This window comes from Amyelois transitella, chromosome 4, assembly GCF_032362555.1.
Source record: "Amyelois transitella isolate CPQ chromosome 4, ilAmyTran1.1, whole genome shotgun sequence".
Taxonomy (NCBI): domain Eukaryota; kingdom Metazoa; phylum Arthropoda; class Insecta; order Lepidoptera; family Pyralidae; genus Amyelois; species Amyelois transitella.
Genome location: NC_083507.1, coordinates 6377354 through 6396674, shown reverse-complemented (window position 1 = coordinate 6396674; position 19321 = coordinate 6377354). Strand labels below are relative to the sequence as shown.

Genomic DNA, 19321 nt, shown 5'->3' with positions numbered 1-19321 from the left:
ATCTCAGAACCTTTATCGAAAAATAATCTTATAATAAATTTACGTGGCTATGTAACGTTATGAACACCTTACACAGAGGATGCCGAAGACCAGAGTTATATAAAAAAGCGGTTCCTGGGCAAAGAGTGCACCTGGGTACGGGCAAAGATGAGAGAAACAACACAAACTGATTCGTGGAACTTGTAATATGAATACATACCTACGATGTATGTTTTATGTTAACACATTAATTATTCCTCAGATTCATTAAAAATGTACAATCGTACCAGCTTTCCCCAGTAAGATCGGAAAAAACATTGCTATACAATGTTTTATCCAAGCGGGTCAAAAAATAAAAGGAACAATGACAAATATAGGGACGACATCACACCACACATTACATTGCATATTAATTTAATGAAAAGAGATTTTATTAAGAAATTTTATGAAAAGAAAGCATATTTGACAAAAAATTATGGACAAACATTTTTAATGCAATTTGACAGTGATATTGGGACGAATGATGAAAAAATAAGAGTACTTAATAACTTAGGATCTAAAGAAAATGTGGCAGAAAGTCAAATAACTCAATCCACCGTTAAAATTTTATTAACAGTTGATGAACCAACGGAACCCGTGGTGTTACGTTGCATATTCTCTATTAAAAGTTCAACGTGCAAATATTCTTGGATGTCGACAGAAATAATCTACGATTCAGATATTCACCGACTACTGCCATATATAAAACTTTGTTTCAAAACTTCTGGAATCTGCATAGGAAATCAATCACATATCTATGAACTACAACCATATATAAAAGCAGCTATTTGTCATTGTATGCAGCTCTTGTTCAAGCAAATTCAAGGCGGAACACTTACTCAAGGCCCAGTCCAATTAGCACAAAGGGATATTGTAGTTCAGAACGATCTCAACGCAAACATTTTTAAATTTAAATTTTTAAACAAAATAAAGTCCCTCACAAGTACTAAAGACATAAGAAAAACCAACACAGTAAACAAACCGATCAATAGGCGACAATCTATAAAATTAGAAAATCTTCCTAAAGCTATTTCATTAGAATATCAGGATTTTAGATGTCTTCACATTTACAATATAGTATTTCTGGATTTTATTAATGCTTACATTAATTTACTCAACAATCCTATATCAGATAAAAAAATAATACCTTCATTTTGTTTTCTTAATTGGCACTTCTGTAATTTAACACAAGGGTACATATTGAAATGTTTAATACAAAACGGGAAAATTAATGCTCTTAATGTTATGAGAAATATATATTTCATTATCATTACAAAATATTCTTCTACCGCAAAGCTTGACATTTTCTTCTCATTTCAAGATGGAATATTTATGGTTTTTAATGACAATCAAATTTGTGAATTCACCCAGCAAATAATTTTGAACAAGGTCTTTATAGATGCGCTGGGCAGCGCGTTTTTAAGAAATGGCAGTAGTCACGAAATCGATATTGAAGTTGCTAATGTACACAGTGAAAATGGCACAGAAGACGGTAGTTGTAGTAACAGTTCCTCTTTATATTCATTACCAGGATACCCTTCACAGAACACTTTTTTCATTGAAAGAGAAATAAGTAGCTGGCAGAAATTAACTGATGACACCCATGAAAAAATTAAAAATGATTTCACAAATCCAAAATTAAATGAAATTTATGTGAACTTCTGGTGCAACATGCATCAGCTAACAGAAGTGTTAAACAATTTGAGACTCAACACAAGCGACATGGTATCTTGTTACACTGCAGACGTATTAAATAAATACGATGTATTCAATGAAAACTTATTCAATATGACATCTTTTCATTTGTTATCTAATAAAGATGTAAAACAAATGGGTGCAACGTTTCTTCGAACTTTGGGAAAGACTTTGGCGTACACTATGTTTAGTTCTGTGTTGTAAAAAACTTAAAGGTCAATAAAGTTGTAATAACTTCACAAGTATTTTATTAGTAAGTTCTAATCGTCAAATTAAATAAATAAACTTAAACATAGCAATGAGTGAAATGTTTCCTACCTAGCCTATTAGTTAGTACTCATTCTAAGAAATACATTTTGCTAAGTGACTTGCTAAATTATATAGGTGCTTACATTATCTGTACTGAAAGTGGTGATAGATTTCATACAATATTTATATTATTTGTTGATTAATAAGCGAGATATAAGACAGCACACGCCCGTGCTATAGAAATTTACTGCTAGGTAGGGATGACGATCTGAGATCAACTAATCAAAGAATCGATCTTTCAAGCCCAAAAGGTCGAACTTTTAAATCGATATGCAGTACTGAATCGATCTAGGGAATTGATGTTTCACCCTTGAAAATCATCATTCGATATTTAATTTTAAAGTTTAGATTAATTTAGCCTGGGGTGACAATTTCATGTAAATACATTTTGAAAATAAATATCTTCTTTCATACCTGACTTTGATAAAGTAATAAAATAATTGTAATTATCGAATTCCCTGAACTCAAAAAAAACTGATTGTTACTGGTAAAAGATCAGTTGTTATGTAATTTTGTTTTGCATGAAATGGATTTATGTAATTACATTATAATCGACCTTTTTTCTGAATCGATATGTCCGCTTACGAATCGGATCGATATAAAAATTAAAAATCTATCTTTTTCGGGAAAAATCGCCATCCCTACTGCTATGTTATCTCGGCGGTGTAAGTATACTTATAACTGATTAATATGATTGAATTGAATGATTTTAATGGTCAATATTACATAATTATTACAACACAGCCTTTTCTGCTCCATCAATACTATTTCAACTTGCAGTCTTCAGCAATTTACAGTCCTTAAGATCCTGTAAAGAAAAGATATTTGTCGCCTTAATCAGGGTCTAAGGTAAAAATAATATACAAATATCCTATCATCTGCAGTAACCCTTCATTCTCAGAAGTTCAACTCTTCAGTTCGATCATCGTAATAGTGTCATAAACTCATCTATAGTTATACAGTGTATTAGTATGAGAATTTATTTACAGTTATCCGGTTTTCAAGTACTTAGAAGTCGCTTTTGACCCCACAATACAGTATAAATACTAAATTAGTCTCACCCAGAGGCGGCATCGTTGTTGACCAGAGCAGTGGGCGCGTTATCGAAAACCACAGCCGAATGCTTATGAAGCCAGAAAGTGAAGAACGCAGCTAAGACGGTGGTGAATGCGCCCAAAATAGCGGCAAATTGAGCACCGTTTCCGCTCGCGGAAACGAACACGCGCGCCCACATCGCTTGCCATACAGACTCCGTCCATGTTGAGTATTCACCGGACGTGAAGTCGTAATCTGGAAATGACACAACCAATTTTATTACACAGAGTGTAAACATTATTTAAAAAGGAATCATTGAATGCATTATAATAGAAAGTACAGAAAGTATATTCACACCCTCCATTAGATGCATACACCCTGCCTTATTACTCTACCGTATGCAAAAAAAAAATATGTGAAACCTGGGATCATGAATGCTGGGCTGACGGCTTGACTGAAATTCATTGTAGTTTGTATGCAAACTCCACTGTTGTTCCAACCTCTCAGCCAGTAATAGGAGTAGTCCTGAAACCAGACAAATACCCATAGTTAGTTCTCACTGCTACCATAGTACTCCACTGGGTCACTCTCAATGTGTTTACAAAGCCATATAATTAAGTATTGTCTTCGTTCTGGATCAATCGGCGTTGAAATGGAAAAAATCTTGAAATGGGTGCTAGTTAGCAGCGCGGGGTAAATATCCCGCCAACAACGTTGCGGTAGTACTCCACGCGGCCACGCACCCATAGTGGCAAATACACAATAACTTAGCAAGTATTTTGCACTTACTGGATCAGATAGCGCGTCGCATTGCGTCCGGTTCTGCTGGAGATGGGTGCCAGTAAGCAGCGCCAGCAGATGTCCCGCGAACACCGGCGCGGTAGTACTCCACGCGGCCACGCCCACGTACAGCGGCGCTGGTATTTCCGGCAGGTTGTCCTCGCGACTACCGCTCTGAGCGTAATCCGCCGCCAACAGCAAACGGCAAGCTTGGCTCTTCAAAAAGCAGTACAGCATCTCGTCGACCTGCAACAAAATTTAAAATATTCTTATGAAAAGTGGAATCCCGGCCGTTTATTTATATTAATAAACACCTGAAGATGAAGAAATTGAAGCAGTTTCTTCCCTTTTCTTACCTGGGAACTAAGTAACTCAATAGATAAAATTTTACAGGCACATGTTGTGCCCGTTTAATTGTATCCCATAAAGATTGACTTGATTACATGAATTCGTTACAAACAAAAATACAAAAACACATTTTTTTCTCTTGATATTAGGGAAGAAGACATAACAATAATGTAATGAATAACGTTATTTCATGAGTAAGATTCGTTAAGTGAGTGAATTAATAGTTTACAAACCAAATGCGCAGACGCGCTGACGTTTCCAGTGTACTGGGCTTCCGAAACTTGTTCGTATAAAGTCCGGGCCAATGCCGACGCGAGATTCGCTATCTTTACTTGGATGTCACTCGTTTTCATGCTGCCATTTGCCACCAATTCGTCAGTAGAAACAACTAAAAAATATGACAACTTATGTGTTGTTTCTCTCACACTTGTAAACATTTTTTTTATAATCATCATTTGGCCAGTTGTACGAGATATGAGTGCCATAAGAAGTGTTGCTATGTTTAGTTGTAAGGTCACTTTCATTATTAAATGGAAATACTGTTTGTATCCTTCCACTTTTGAACGTAAAAATTCCAAAACTTTTATGACTAATTTATATTACCTAAAGTAAATTGAGAAAAAGCGCCCCAACAAGGGCAAACAGATCACATTTAGACAGGTATACTTACATGTTCCATCGTTTCCAATGCTAATGTTCCGATATACAAAACCGATCTTTTCATAATCATCCAGCGCAGAGTTGTAGAACAAATTGGTGAACTTTTCATTGTGGTCGGTTAATAATACTTCACGTATCATGCCACTAGTTGTTGCATTCTGTAATATTCTTCTGAACGAGTGAAGGGACGACGGCGGCAAATTCGTCGAGAAGATCGGCTGCAAAGTCATATTGTATGCCTCGATGTTAGAAGACATTTGTTGAAGGAACAGCTGCAATGGAAGAATAATAATTTTTTAGTTAGCACATCTTTAAGTTAAAAGAGGGTAAAATTATTTTATATACTTATCTGTTAGATACTACACATAACAATTATATTATTTAAGTACCTCGCGTATTTCACTATTTTCAGGCACAAAAGCATACAGGGGCCACGTATCAGTGTCCTTATTTTTCAAGAGCGACCCGCCCAGCTGGCCTATTTCTAAATGAAGTGGTATGTCTGTTTCAGATAGTGGTGCATTGGGAGGCCACGCTTTGCGGCTTATGTCGTATGCAACACGCTGTGAGCCGATGTAGTCAAATGTCTCACCGTTGAAAAGAGCCCAAAGCACGTTGCGTCCTTAAAAAAAATTATATTGAGAGAATTTTTCAATAACCAAAATATTTTAACATTGCCCTCCCAACACATATTCGAACACATTATGCATGTTAGGAAAATCTTAGACTTACAAAAAAGTAAGTGAATGTACTAGTAAATCACTGCGGAACAATTATAAGTTGTTGATCTCAGCGCATCGGCTGGCTAAGGTAAGAAAATCATTTCTGATTAATTGTTAAAGATTTTATAATAAATAACCAAAAAGTGATCTTGTAATTAATGATAGGAAATTCAAAAATTACATTAAAGATGAGCTTTTCAGGAAAGCCTATTACAGCACGGAGGATTATATTAATGATAAAAATGTGTGGCTCGAGCTTGATAAAATGGCCTCTTAAAGGCTTGTGCATTTTTGACATAGTGTTGCCATAATTTGTACAGTGTGTACATATCTTTATTTATTTGAAGGATTTGTATTGAAACACATAATTAGTTTTACATTCATTTATGTTTTTTAATGTAGACAATGTGCATTCGTCCACGATTTAGATTTAAGAGATTTATATTTGTAAATTGACGCCCGGTGAAAATGTTGCAGTGTAGTTTGTTACGCCGCTTCTTCTACACATGCGCTTTGGAAGCGGTAGTATTTATTATTAGATTTAAGTGATGTGAAGTCAATAAGTGATACCTTTTATCCAATTTTGAAAAGAAATTCTATTCTATCTATTCTATTCTATCGTTAAATGCAAAAAAAAGCGTTTTGAAGTTTGTCAGAAAAAGGATAAACCCTGTATGATGGCAAAAGTATAGGTACATACTCTGCAAACATACATATGTATAATCACGTCTATATCCCTTGCATGGTAGACCCAACAGTCCTTGAAGACTTATAGGCCACATTCAGCTTTTTCGCTTATTAATAGAATTGAGATACAAATAGTGACAGGTTGCTAGCCCATCGCGTAAAAGAAGAATCCCTAGTTACCTATATGTATATCTTTTTAAAAACTTAAATGGATATAGATGGGTTGCATGGCCAGGAGCCCACAAAAATTTACCTATTGTTACTCCTGAGGATAAAAAACGTAGGAAAGAAATATCACTCTGATATTCTTCTTTAAAGTCGTCAATGGCTTATTATATCGCCGAATGCATGGGCGAATGTATTTTAAGAATAAGAAAATAAGTTATTTCTTCGTCACTTACTATAAAGGTGGGCATTAGCCGCGGATATGGTCTGTGCAAGTGTGGCGGCCGCTGTTATAAGAGTTACCATTCCGACCACGGAGCTGGCAGCACCGGGAGACAAGCCTGTTAAATTACAGAAAATCTCAAGTTTTATAAATACAAATATGTCTCGAAAATCCCTTTCTATTTCTATTTCACTAATGGAAGCTTCTATTTATTGATTTCTCGCTGAAACTTAACCATGGTATTGCCGCTGTAAGAAACATATAACATAACATTTAAGACAGTAATAACATAGCAACAGCCCGCTAGTACACAATCATCGATACCTAAACAACTAGTATAAGTCTTTAATAGACTAGAGACATACAAATTCATTGCGGTTCGTACGTTACTCGTTAAACAGAGGAGGTTTTCTTTGTCGCTCGATCTAGATCGCTTAGGCGGCACATGCCAACGACGAGACAGGTTCTCACTTTCTTTGAATTTGCGAAATATAAGGAAAATTAATGATATAAGATTTCTACAAAGCTATGCTTTCTGGTGGAGTAAAGGTACGTAGGACTCAATGTTTTGTTTTTTTTTATACTATATATATATATAAACAATATATTACCGTCAAACAACGAGGCCGTATCAATTCTAGCGGTTGTCAGTATAACTGGCTTTTTTGTTGTATTTGTCTCCTGAAATAAAATTTTATGTTAATGACAGTATTTTTTCTGGAATTGGCAATTTTTTTAAATTCAATTACTTAGTCACTCACCTTTCCTCTGGGAAATAGAGAATAGTACACATTATTATCACCCAAAGGGTCACAAACTTTCGTCGGAGTCAAAAGAGCTGTTGTGGCAGATCTGAAATATAATTAACATTTCAGTAGGTAATTATGTCCAGAGTTATGTATGGATATGCTTGTATCACTGGTACGTGTCTCGGGAATAAATTACATTATTGTCTTTTTTTAACTTTAATATCTATTTACTTAAATTAACAAGAATCATACCTCCTTAAACAAACTACAGAATTTACTGCTGCATACATGAAAGAATTCATTTGCAATGAACATAATGGCTGGCCATTTTGTTTTCTTTCAAGATTATACCTGAAAAATAAAAACAATGTTTACTTACTGAAACAGTGGATTATACATACGGGGTTGACCTGTATTCATACACGCAGGTGATGTTCAGTTAGCATTTTAGGTTTCTTTCCGTTTAACCCTCCATTACTTTTTATTGCTATTCTAGGGTTACCACATACTTTTTTTTTTGGATCAAATACGGGTTAGGTTTACATGCAAAGATTGCGAGGTCAGATGGGAGTTGCTTCATGTAAACAACTCACCCAATCCAGGATCAGGTAAAAGGCATACCCAGGCTCCTCGCCAGAGTGGTAAGGATGCAACCGGGACTAAAGCCAGGAGAAAGGAATTTCATAATATAATACCTCTTATAGCAGTCTTCAATTTTTTCTATCTCATCAATTTTTGATTCAGGTAGGAAAAATATGGGAAATGGTATATCTCTCCTCAGGAGATCTGTGCCAGCTTCGTTCCAAACAATGCCACCATTTCCAGACAAACATTGGCTGCCGGGACCAGATGCGTATCCATTTGGACATTGTGAATCTTGAGTGAAGCCGTTTGCCCTACAAAAAGTAACAATCTTTTACTCAACCATATCACATAACAAAGTATCAATTAATAAAACGTGATTTGGATGCTCCCAAATAATGTGTCAAAAACATACAGAAGAATAAACTAATGTGAACAAGGATGGAATGTGTAAAACAAATATCACAAGTTATAACTATAACCATAAATCAGTAAAAATAATAACCTGATTGTTGCATTAGCAAAGAGTAAAATGCCAGCCACATGCCCAGAGTGCGACATCAGAACTTCAATAACATCATGGAATATAGCTGTGCTAACAACAGCCATGTATGGTCCAGCTGTTCCATTGTATGCTATCCACTGTGCATCTTCTAAGTTATGAACCATTTGCACTACACCTACAGTGCCTTTGTTGGAAGCTGAAATTGAAAAAATGAGCAATTAAAAATTCTAATATTTTAAAATAGCAACAAAATTGCTTTTTCCTTAAAGTTCCAAGTAAACCTCAGTTTCATAAGATTTTACATAATTTACTGAGAGGTAACAAAATAATCAGATATGACTGTTCAATAAACACATATCAGATTCCAATTTTTATCAAGAGGTAACACTGAATTTATCATTTGTCATGGAAGAAAGGCTAGTCTTCAATATTTTGTAATTAATTTCATTTCAAATATAAAACAGATACTTTTATAATCCACCTCGCATTAATCCCAGTTAAGTCCTCTTGTTAACTCTCTGGAGATCAGCCTATGACCAAAAATCCTGAATTCCTATATGTCTACTGCAACCTTAACTACTTACTGCAACCTCAACCAAAACAGGGAATCCTATTCCACATAAGATCATGGTTTCATATCCAGTTGCTTGAATGTCCAGATTTCCATGTTTCTCACCTCTCACACAATAAGTTGTGATAAGCTATTCATAAAAGGTTTACAGTTTTGGTATAATATACCTGTATTCTTTTTTAATGAGTCACTTTAACCGTTTTACCACTGACGCTGATAGATAAGTGAGACAGGTACATAGTCGATATATTTTTGCACATGTGAAATTTAGAAAGTATGGAAAGAAAGATGAAAACATACATGAACATCCTGCTTGTTTTGTACCATTTAGCCTTCTGAAACATGCCGCTCCCCCTTCTATGGATGAATAAATTTGTTTGTGGAGTCGTTCACTATCAGAGGCTGAAAATATATATTATAATGCTGTTAATTTCTATTGAGTAGAAACACTGATAAATACATATAATTACTAGTGAAAGATTATTATCACCATCGACATAGATAATTAACAAACAAAGATTAACAACTTACAATTAATTAGTATCACAATCATATATAATAATGTCACAATGTTTTTACTGACGAGAGCCATATCAACTTATGTTTTTAGTTTGCTCTGCCACATTACACGCAAGATACAACGTTCTACAATTTTCTTTCTAATAAAATTACTCTTTCTTCACTCATCGTCTAGATAATATTGCAAATAAATGAAAACTTATAAATGTAGAACTCAAATGATTGCACAAACTACAATAAATTGTAAATAGTTATAGTAGGCGTGAGCGTTATTTATGACACATCGTTTCCACAACGTTTTGTCTACTCGACAACGCAAACGTTGTGGGCTATAACTGGACTTCTGGACTTTGACAGCGGAATTATTTTTACAACGTCTAATTCACCGTTGTCTGTCTCCCGTCGCGGCATCGCGGTTGTCATGCAGGTAACATCGCTATCGATTCCTACCGTATTACTTTACTCTTTGTAACAACGCCAGAGTCGTTTGCAGAGCAGAGGAGTAAAAAATTAACAACGACATCAAGCCATGTTGAATGAAAGAAAGTTAAGCGCCATTTACATGATGCAAGTTGCTTGCCTGTTGCATACAATAAAATTATACAAAAAATAAATTATTACTATAAATTTTATTTTACATACTGTCGAATAATTCCTCAAAGTCGTAATGATACGTGCAATGACATCAATAAACGCCATATCTTACAACAAGTTAGTACAAGTAGTTAGTTTATGACTTCGTGACAACTGTGTCAAATAGTTCGTTTTGAAAATAGACAAATTCTTTTCGAAAAAATTGATTTTTTCATTGATCCGAATCATAAGATGTATCGTTTTGTAGCGGGAGCGATAATTCAGCTCGATTTTTATTCTTGTGACTATGTGATATGTATGACTATAGACTTGGCGTTGGTGTATAGATTTCGCCACTATACTCCCAAGACCGGTGGTCTGAAGTCTTGCTCTGTACAATCTGTGCTTCAGTAGCTTTCAAGTGCCAGTTGTCTTCGAGTGAGTCGGAAGTTGCTCGAAGTCCTAGTGAGTCAGAAGTGAGCCGTTGCGTTGCTCGTAGTCTGCGGTGAATCGAGACAGTAAGTAGATAGATAGATAGCGAAGTCGACTTGTTGGTGCCAACAGATATCGTGCACGATATCTAACGAATCTATATAACGATGTCACCACGCTGGAGAGAAGAGCGGCCGTCGAAGTGATCCAGGCATGGGCTGCGGTAGATGCGTCAGGCGCTGAAGTCGATGAGAGTGAGTGCGGGTGGAGACAGGGACCAGGAAGCTCAGTGAGTTGGCTGCGATGGACCTGCTGCGATACTCAGTTGCTGGCTTGCTGTGAGACTGCTTGCAGAGTGAGGAGTGATGCTAAGGATTGGAGTTGATGATGATGGAGAAGGGTTGCTTCCAATCACGTTGGGGTCACCAATGTAGCGGGAGCGATGATTCGGCTCGACCGCCACCAAAGGGAAGATCTTCCGCCAGGCTAGGTGTTATGCCTGGGGAACCGCGGCTCTAACGATGTTGTGTCTGAGGTTGTACCTATATATAGGTAGCTCCAATCCGTGAAATCTTTGTTTGTGCGATTTAGATTTTTCGCTGTTTTTGATTGATAGCATCGCGTAATTTAATTTTTTATTCTTGTGACTTGTGGCGTATAGATTTCGCCACAGTTTCATAATAAAATCTTGAAGGTCAATGTCTAAAAACTTTATTTTTATTCAAGTATGCATCATCACTACATATCTAGTATAGGATGTTTTATAGAGATACTAGCTGTCCCGGCAAACGTTGTTTTGCCATATAAATCACTTTTAAGTAATTTGAAGTTGAAAAAAAAATGTTAAATGTGGACAACCCTTAACACTTAGGGGTATGAAAAATAGATGTTAGCCGATTCTCAGACCTACTGAATATGCATGCAAAATTTGGTTAAAATCGGTAAAGCCGTTTCGGAAGAGTACGGAGACAAACATTGTGACACGAGAATTTTATATATAAGATAGAACTTTGAAATGGAATAAAATAAGGTGTTTTTTTTTAATTGACAGGAAATTGACTTTATTCAAAAGAAAATATTTTGGCATTATATTATATATTATTATATAAATACGATTTCTGGCATACGATCGTCTCGGCTGACTCGGACGTAATCTAAGCACGAAGCAATGATAGAGATAGAGGTGATTCAGGAGGAATGTTTGAATATATAATAACATTCTTAATAATATATTAGAGAACCACTGATAATTTTAAGATTTCTAATATGAAGTCGTAAATAAAACATTTTTTGCGCTTACATTGCAAACGCTGGCTGAATATTACGAGATAGGTCAAAAAAAATGTACTAAATATGTACTTTTGCACTTTGTTTGCACCCGTGCGAAGCCGTTGCGGGTCGCTAGTCTATAATCTATAATGTAAATATAAATTCTTTTTTTTCATAAAAAGATATGTATATAACATAATTAGCTGTGCCCGCGACTTCGTCCGCGTGGAATAGTTATTTTGGGCATCATTGAAGTCCTCAAGGATATACTCCGTGATTTTTTCATTATTTCTTCGCTCCTTATAGTTACAGTGTGATGTTATATAGCCTAAAGCCTTCCTCGATAAATGGTCTTTTCAACACAAAAAGAATTTTTCAATTCAAACCAGTAGTTCTAGAGATTAGCGCGTTAAAACAAACAAAAAAGCAAACTCTTCAGCTTTATAATATTAGTATAGATAACTGATCTCTCATCAGTAAAATCAGTTTCTTTTCAGTTCAGGGACTTCGATACTAACAATCATCTTATTACCGTATCAAAGTCAGATCAAGTATGCAAGAAAACATTTATTTTCAAAATGAATTTATTACATGGAAAAGTTAGAGCTCCCAATTAGAGATGGGCAAATGCCCGGGTATTTAAGGCAAATTGGGAAAATTCCCAATAGATGCCCATATATTCCTTCCCTTTGGGCATTTGTCTAGGCATTTATTGCGAATATTCCCAATTTGCCTTAAATGCCCGGGCATTTGCCCATCTCTACTCCCAATACTTTCTATCAAATGATCATTTTCAAGTGTAAAATATCGATTCCCTGAATCGATTCATTACTGCATATTTATTAAAAAAACGATCTTCTAGGATTGAAAAACGCCACATCCCTAATCGACGCCATTTTTATTTTAAGCGACAGCTGGAGCCTCGTATTGCTATATTTTGTCGTGTTTTAATTTCACATGTAAAATATTGTGCACAATAATAATTATTAGATATTTTTGAATAACTATAAATACAATAACCCCGGCTTCCTCATGGCAGGACACCCTGAAATAAAGGTATGTGAAATATTAATTTTGTACCTACATTTTCTTTTGTCTGGCTCTGACCATACGAGGATCAAATCAATAAATTCATCCAAAAATTATACAATTTTTGTTAGTATTTCGTAAGGTTTTGTGTTTCCTGCTTTGAAAGGTGTTGAAATAAAACTTTAGAAACAAAATGGTGTCAAAGCCTTTATTTTATCCTTGGCCTGACAGACTACCTTCGATCTCGCGTAATTTATGTTCACGTATGTATATAAAATAAAAATGCTTTCATTTATGATTTTACAGCTTCTGGATAAAATCAGAAAATTATTTATATTTTCTAACACTGACTTAAAAATTGTTGAACAACAAAAATTCCTCTGCATCAACTAACATTCGTTTTTTTTATTTCGTCATCAAAATCTTAAAACATTTTAGGTAGGTATGAGTATATTTTTTTCATCTTTGTAATGCATTATATGTGTTTTTGGAAATTAAAAGCAATAGAATATATTTTTATATTCAGTCAAGATTCAACTCTTAATTTCTTTGTGTCAATCCAATACCTTAAAATAAAAGCCTTGAAATTCTCATCAATATGTCAATGGAAGTCTACCAACTAGGGAGGCCAACACCCTTTTTATGTCTGCAGGAAGACATTGAATACAGTTTGCTTAAATAAATTATGTGGTAAGAGTGGAGTAGCCCATTTTAAATTTAACTGGTACTCTTATGTTTACATTTTCTCATACTTTTGCTTGCTTGTAAGTGTTAAGTGTTATGACTTAACCCAAGGAGCACAAAATCAGTAGCAAAATGGTCATCATGGGTTTTGCCTATTCAAGTTGTTGGTAACTTGAATTTGTATTTAAATCATAAATAAACACATATAGTCACATCTATATCCCTTTTGGGGCAGACAGAGCCAACAGTCTTGAATAGACTGATAGGCCACATTCAGCTTTGTGTCTTGATGATAGAATAATAGACAAATAAATATTATAGAAGAAGTTGCACCCATTGAGCTTCTCTCTAAAGAAAGTCCCTCAACTATCCCCAGTACGATTATTTACATACCTAGAATTAAATCACTTTGGTTGCTAGCTTCTGAACTCATAAAAGTCATCAATCACTGAAAGATACCTATAACATGCATAGTGTACCTATTTATCCTATTATTTGAATGATGCCCAAAACTTTTTTGTCCTAACTGAGCTTTTTGGCCCAAAAATGCTTTATCTCAGGAACTACTGGTTAAAATTGATTTTTTTTTGCATTGAATTGACTGTTAATAGATGAAGGCTTTAGACTATATAACATCATGCTGCAACTATTAGGAGCAAAGAAATAAGGGAAAATGTGAAAAAAAGGGGAAATTATTAATCCTTGAGGGCTTCAATGATGCCCAAAATAACTATTCCACATGGACAAAGTTGCGGGCACAGCTAGTATTTAATAATTGAATATATTTTTCACCTTTTAAATATCTACTCTAATAAAATAGATTTGTTTGTAACATATAAACTCTTTACATATCAATGTTCTGGAAACGGTTTAAACAATTTAGGCTGGCTGAAAGAATTTTTAAATAGAAAAAATGTTAAGAACTTTTGCAAATGTATGGTGGGACCCAGCTAGATTGATTATTGCCCTTGTGCACTTATTTCAATGAAATCGTAGGAATACTGTAGTACAAATATTGCTTGTTTAAATAGTATACAATTATTTTTAAACAATAATTATTTAAATTCCATATTCGCTTTTAGGCCGAAGCCCTGCCAGATTTAGATGACCTACTACAATGCCCAGTATGCTATGAGATACCTGCAGGTCAAATTTTCCAGTGTAATGAAGGACATCATGTTTGTGGAAGATGCAAAGCGCGTCTTGATATGTGCCCTGTGTGTAGGGCATTATTTTTTGGAACACGAAATTATGCCATGGAAGAGCTCATAGCGAATGTGAGAAAACTAAGAGCTTTTGTAAGTATTGTTTGATTAATTTCAGCTTTACAATAATTTTGACATGAAATTTGTTTGCTTTATTTATTTCCATATCTAAGAAATTGATTTACTATTTCAGAAACTAGGAGGAAAAATCACAACAGGAACAGATATAACTGATACATCTGCACCACAAAATGCAATTGGCGAGATTGTAAATGACCAGCCTGAGGAAGAGGAAGAAAATGATGATGTATCTGAAGTATGTGTTAAAATTTGAAAAAAAAAATTTCACAATTTACTGTATAAATAATCTAAATGTTATTCCTCTTTCTAGACTTCCTCTACAGCGGCAAAATCCTGCAAAGGCTTTTTCCGCTGTCTCTGTTGCAAGGATATTGTTGGTGAGAGGTTACCAGCTGCTCGTTTGCTCAATCACTTGCGTTATTACCACGCTCCTGATCTGCTTGAGGTATGTTTAATGTTGATATTCAGTCTTTTTTCATTGGTTGCAAGCACGCCATGTTCAAACTGCATTCTTAGGAAAGCTCTAGTAAAAATATTAAAAATCAAAATATATATGTATCTTATTCAGAAAATAGGCCTTCGCAGCCACTTTTTCACGTCATTTTTCATTTCAATAAATAAAATTTTAGTAATATCCAACATATTACTATTTATACAAAAACTACCTAAGCACTTCTTGGAGCGGCTTCAAGAGTTTGCCATTTGGGATCAAGAAGAACATGGTTCTGGAACAAAGCAAGCGTTAGTGATACCTATGACACATGTTCTCGGATTTTGCATTTTGCTCACACTCTGCATTATCCAGTATTTGAAATAATATGTCTCTCTGTCTAGGCCATAAGACTCAAATGAAAATGATTTGTAACAAGTATAAAAATTTCCAGGGAAAATCAGAGAATGGAGAATATGTACAACTTTGGCAATTTTCAACTGCACCTGGCAGGATTGTGACAGCAGTTCGTGTGTCAGATATGGGCATATTTTTCCTGATTATTGAAATAACAAGTGCGTATCTCATACAGTAGTGTGAAATTAATGATAACATCTAAGACATAAAAGTACAAAGCCTTGAAAATTTGCGTGATGCATTCATTTGAATGGTGGAGGGAGAAATGTTGGTATAGTTTTTAAGTGATACCAAGTAAAGCACATTTGAGAATGCATCCAAATCAGAGCAACAGTTTTTGCAAGATGCTAGTAAAAACATACAGGCGGAAAACAATATATAATGTGAAAATATATATTTTTTTTGTTTTTGGTCACACAGGATAATTTTTAAGGATGATCTATGGTTTCAGATGAGTCCATCTCTGCTTGGCTGTCGATGGCTGCCTCACCATGGATTGCCCATGTTTTCTCTTATACACTAACTATATCAGGAAATGATCGCGAGGCAATATTTACAGATTGTGTAAGTATTATTTTATTCCAGTTAATTTCACCCATTTGACTTTCCATAAAAATTATCCATATCAGTGTGATAATATAACAAATCATAGTAAAAATAACAGCTCCACTGTAATTTTGACTAGTATTTCTATTAATTATTAAGTCTTATGATGTTAGATTATAGCTTCCTAGAATGAATAAGTCTAAAGAAACTAAACTGATTTGGAGAAAGGGTTTATTGTATTGTATCGGCGTGATTGTGTGTATGTACACATACACATTATCACGTCCATATCCCTTGCGTGGTAGACAGAGCCAACAGTCTTGAAAGACTGATAGACCATGTTTAGCTATTTGGTTATAAGATAGAATTGAGATTCAAATAGTGACAGGTTGCTAGTCCATCGCCTAAAAGAAGAATCCCAAGTAGCCTATACCTTAGTCGCCTTTTACGACATCCATGGGAAAGAGGTAGAGTGGTCCTATTCTTTTTTCTATTGGTACCGGGAAACAAAATAAATTCGTCTTTTTGTATTATCATTTATCTTTATTGGCAGCTGAGTGATTATACATATTTACAGTTTAACAGACTTTGTTACTATTGACAGGTGTGGTCTGTACGATCTTGTGAGGGATCATTGAAAAAACGGGGTCATTGTTTGGCATTGGATGGAATCGATGCGCATGCGCTGACTGCTCCTGCTTCAATTAGTGGGAAACTATGCATACGCAAGACCCCGGCCGATCAAGATGCGAACCAATCGCAACCGAGGGCGGTTCTTCGCGTTGCAAGCCGTGGAAATGCTCGTGAAAATGGTCGCACAGTGTCCCACGATATGCAACCCTTTATTCAAGATTTGCAAAACGATGTCAATAGAATCTCTTTAGCGTTTGCAACACTAGGTCGCGAGGCTAACGCATTAGCAGAACGTTCTGAAGCGCAAATGAGAGCAAGAACGGAAAATGCCAATCAAAATCAGCCTTCTGCTGGCAATGATCGCTCGACTCCATCAGGCAATGAGCCACAAGCAGCTGAGGCCAATAATCAACCTGATAATGCAGCACGCGCTCCTTTATCACGCAATGCCCGCAGGCGTATGCGTCAGCGTTTGAGAGCGGTTCTGAACGCACCACAGCCACCGGTTGATATGGGACCTTCAGCTGCTCAACGTCCTAACGGACTGGGAACTCAGCGCCAGAATGGCCATGCGTTGAACAATCCTATTCATTTTATATCAGGATTAGCTATAGTGAATCCGGTTACGCCGCCGCCCGTTTCCCCACCGAGCTTAGGCAACACTAACCGCACAAACAGAAGGCGCCGTCAGCGTAGATAAATAATAAGCAAAAAATAATTATCTTTAAGTAGCGTTGAGGAAATTGTGTTAAATATTGTTATTGACTTCTCTTTTAAGAGTTAAATAAATTGCCTGGGGTTTCCTACTGGAATTCATGTTGTAAATGTCTTTTGACAACTGTAATTTTTACAAGTGCTGTGATAATAAAATGTGTAAAGCATGGCGACTATATGCTAGTAGAACGAAACAATTACTTAATTGATTACTTAATTATCCCCAGTATGAGTAAACAATTTTGATTATAGGTTCTTAGAATAATTCATTGGTTATAATGTACATTATTTCAGTTGATGAAATGCATTTTATATAATATTTTTCATTTAATTATTGACATAGGCTTTATTTGATTAATGTATAAAATTGATGAATTATACGAGTCAATTCATACTAGCGCAGAGTCTAATCGTCAAATTAAAGGTTAGCATAGGATCTTCCTTATTATCTCTTCAATGTAATGTAATAATACATAGTAAGTACACATAGTAGTAGTAAAATATTTTTCTTCTAAGATTATGGTTCCAAAAATCACATGTGTGCTACATTGTAGAAATAAGATTGAATATAAATAAATACGATGAAATATTATTTACTTTTAAGTTGACGCTTGAGATGCGCTTTGATTCTTCTCTAGAATGAATTTACCGTGATTATTATTAATCATAAATTTTGTTGTAGACTATCTACTTACAAATACCAATGTAATTATGTAATATCGCTGTTAATGAACTTTACAAAAATAAATGATAAGGGAATATTTGAAGTGTTTTCTATACTAAAATGTGTACATACACAGCGGGTGGATGACAGTGCACTTCATAATAAAAAGCTAAAGAGCTCAAGTGTTTCGCACGAAAAAACCGTGCCATAGGGGGCTCGTTATACAAAATCTCTTCCTTCCACCCCTCTGCGCAATATAGTAGAACAGTTTTTTGTATTGAGATCTTCAGTGAACTTTCACGGCTAACGAAGTCGCGGACAATAACTAGCAGGATATAATTATCTAATTATGCACGAGGTTCCTTTTGAAATTGCATTTAAAATAAGCGGCTTTAATACCTCAGATAAATAGGAAAACAAAAGAAACCTACCTACATACCTCGATAATATCTTCAGTTAGTAGGAAGGTGGCATTAGTCGTTCATTAGTATAGCTCAGCTTTAGTACAATTTCTTTAGTGAATATGCTATTCTTCATAAGATGGCACTACGTGTACAGATGTTACTTTTTGTAACTCACTATTTCGTTTAGTAGAAATAAATGTTGCGATAGATGCGCTGCTAGATGGCACTACGTGGACAGTAGTTATTGTTTTTGTTACTCGACACTAGATGTCGTCTGGTATAATTACATATTTGGATGGATATGAAATTTTTCATCAAATGTTTATGGACAAAATTTTTGACTATGAATTTGTAGCGGAAGTGTTGATGCGGGTTCGACCGCCACAAGGAGAAGATCTGCCAGACTAGGTGTTATGTGATGGGAGCATCGTGGTTCCGATGATGTTGAGTCGGGGATAATATTTATGCTCCAATCTGTGAAATCTTTGCTTACGTGATTAAGCATTCCCGCTTTCATTGGCTGGTGGCGTGTGACGTTTGAGCTTCGGCACAGTAACACCACACTTTTTAAATACAGAATACGAAATCGTCATCATATTTGTATACGAGCAATATTTTTTTATTTATTTATATACTTAGTTGTTGCCTGCAACTCCATTTGCGTATTATCAA

General features: G+C 35.3%; 2 protein-coding genes across 3 annotated transcripts; one reads left to right on the top strand and one right to left on the bottom strand.

Annotated features, from left to right (window-relative positions):
• Positions 1-388: 388 nt before the first annotated feature.
• LOC106138729 (nicastrin) lies at positions 389-9897 on the bottom strand. Its single transcript, XM_013339990.2, has 15 exons — positions 9581-9897; positions 9350-9451; positions 8479-8674; positions 8087-8287; positions 7644-7742; positions 7404-7494; positions 7254-7323; positions 6656-6760; positions 5235-5467; positions 4856-5117; positions 4419-4573; positions 3847-4083; positions 3480-3582; positions 3084-3312; positions 389-2830 (listed from the first exon to the last, which is right to left on the bottom strand). Exons 1-15 carry the CDS (start codon positions 9639-9641, stop codon positions 2806-2808), a joined length of 2169 nt encoding a protein of 722 aa, XP_013195444.2. The 5' UTR covers positions 9642-9897; the 3' UTR covers positions 389-2805.
• A 2821-nt stretch (positions 9898-12718) lies between these two features.
• LOC106138707 (uncharacterized) lies at positions 12719-18342 on the top strand. Of its 2 annotated transcripts, XM_013339953.2 has the most exons (8): positions 12721-12898; positions 13178-13309; positions 14638-14853; positions 14954-15076; positions 15152-15286; positions 15726-15846; positions 16140-16252; positions 16839-18342. In XM_013339953.2, the coding sequence occupies exons 3-8, from the start codon at positions 14764-14766 to the stop codon at positions 17565-17567; spliced, it is 1311 nt and encodes a 436-aa protein (XP_013195407.1). In that variant the 5' UTR covers positions 12721-12898; positions 13178-13309; positions 14638-14763; the 3' UTR covers positions 17568-18342. The 2 variants fall into 2 exon arrangements, with proteins under 2 accessions (XP_013195406.1, XP_013195407.1); XM_013339952.2 differs by lacking the exon at positions 13178-13309 and having other exon boundaries at positions 12719-12898.
• Positions 18343-19321: the final 979 nt, after the last annotated feature.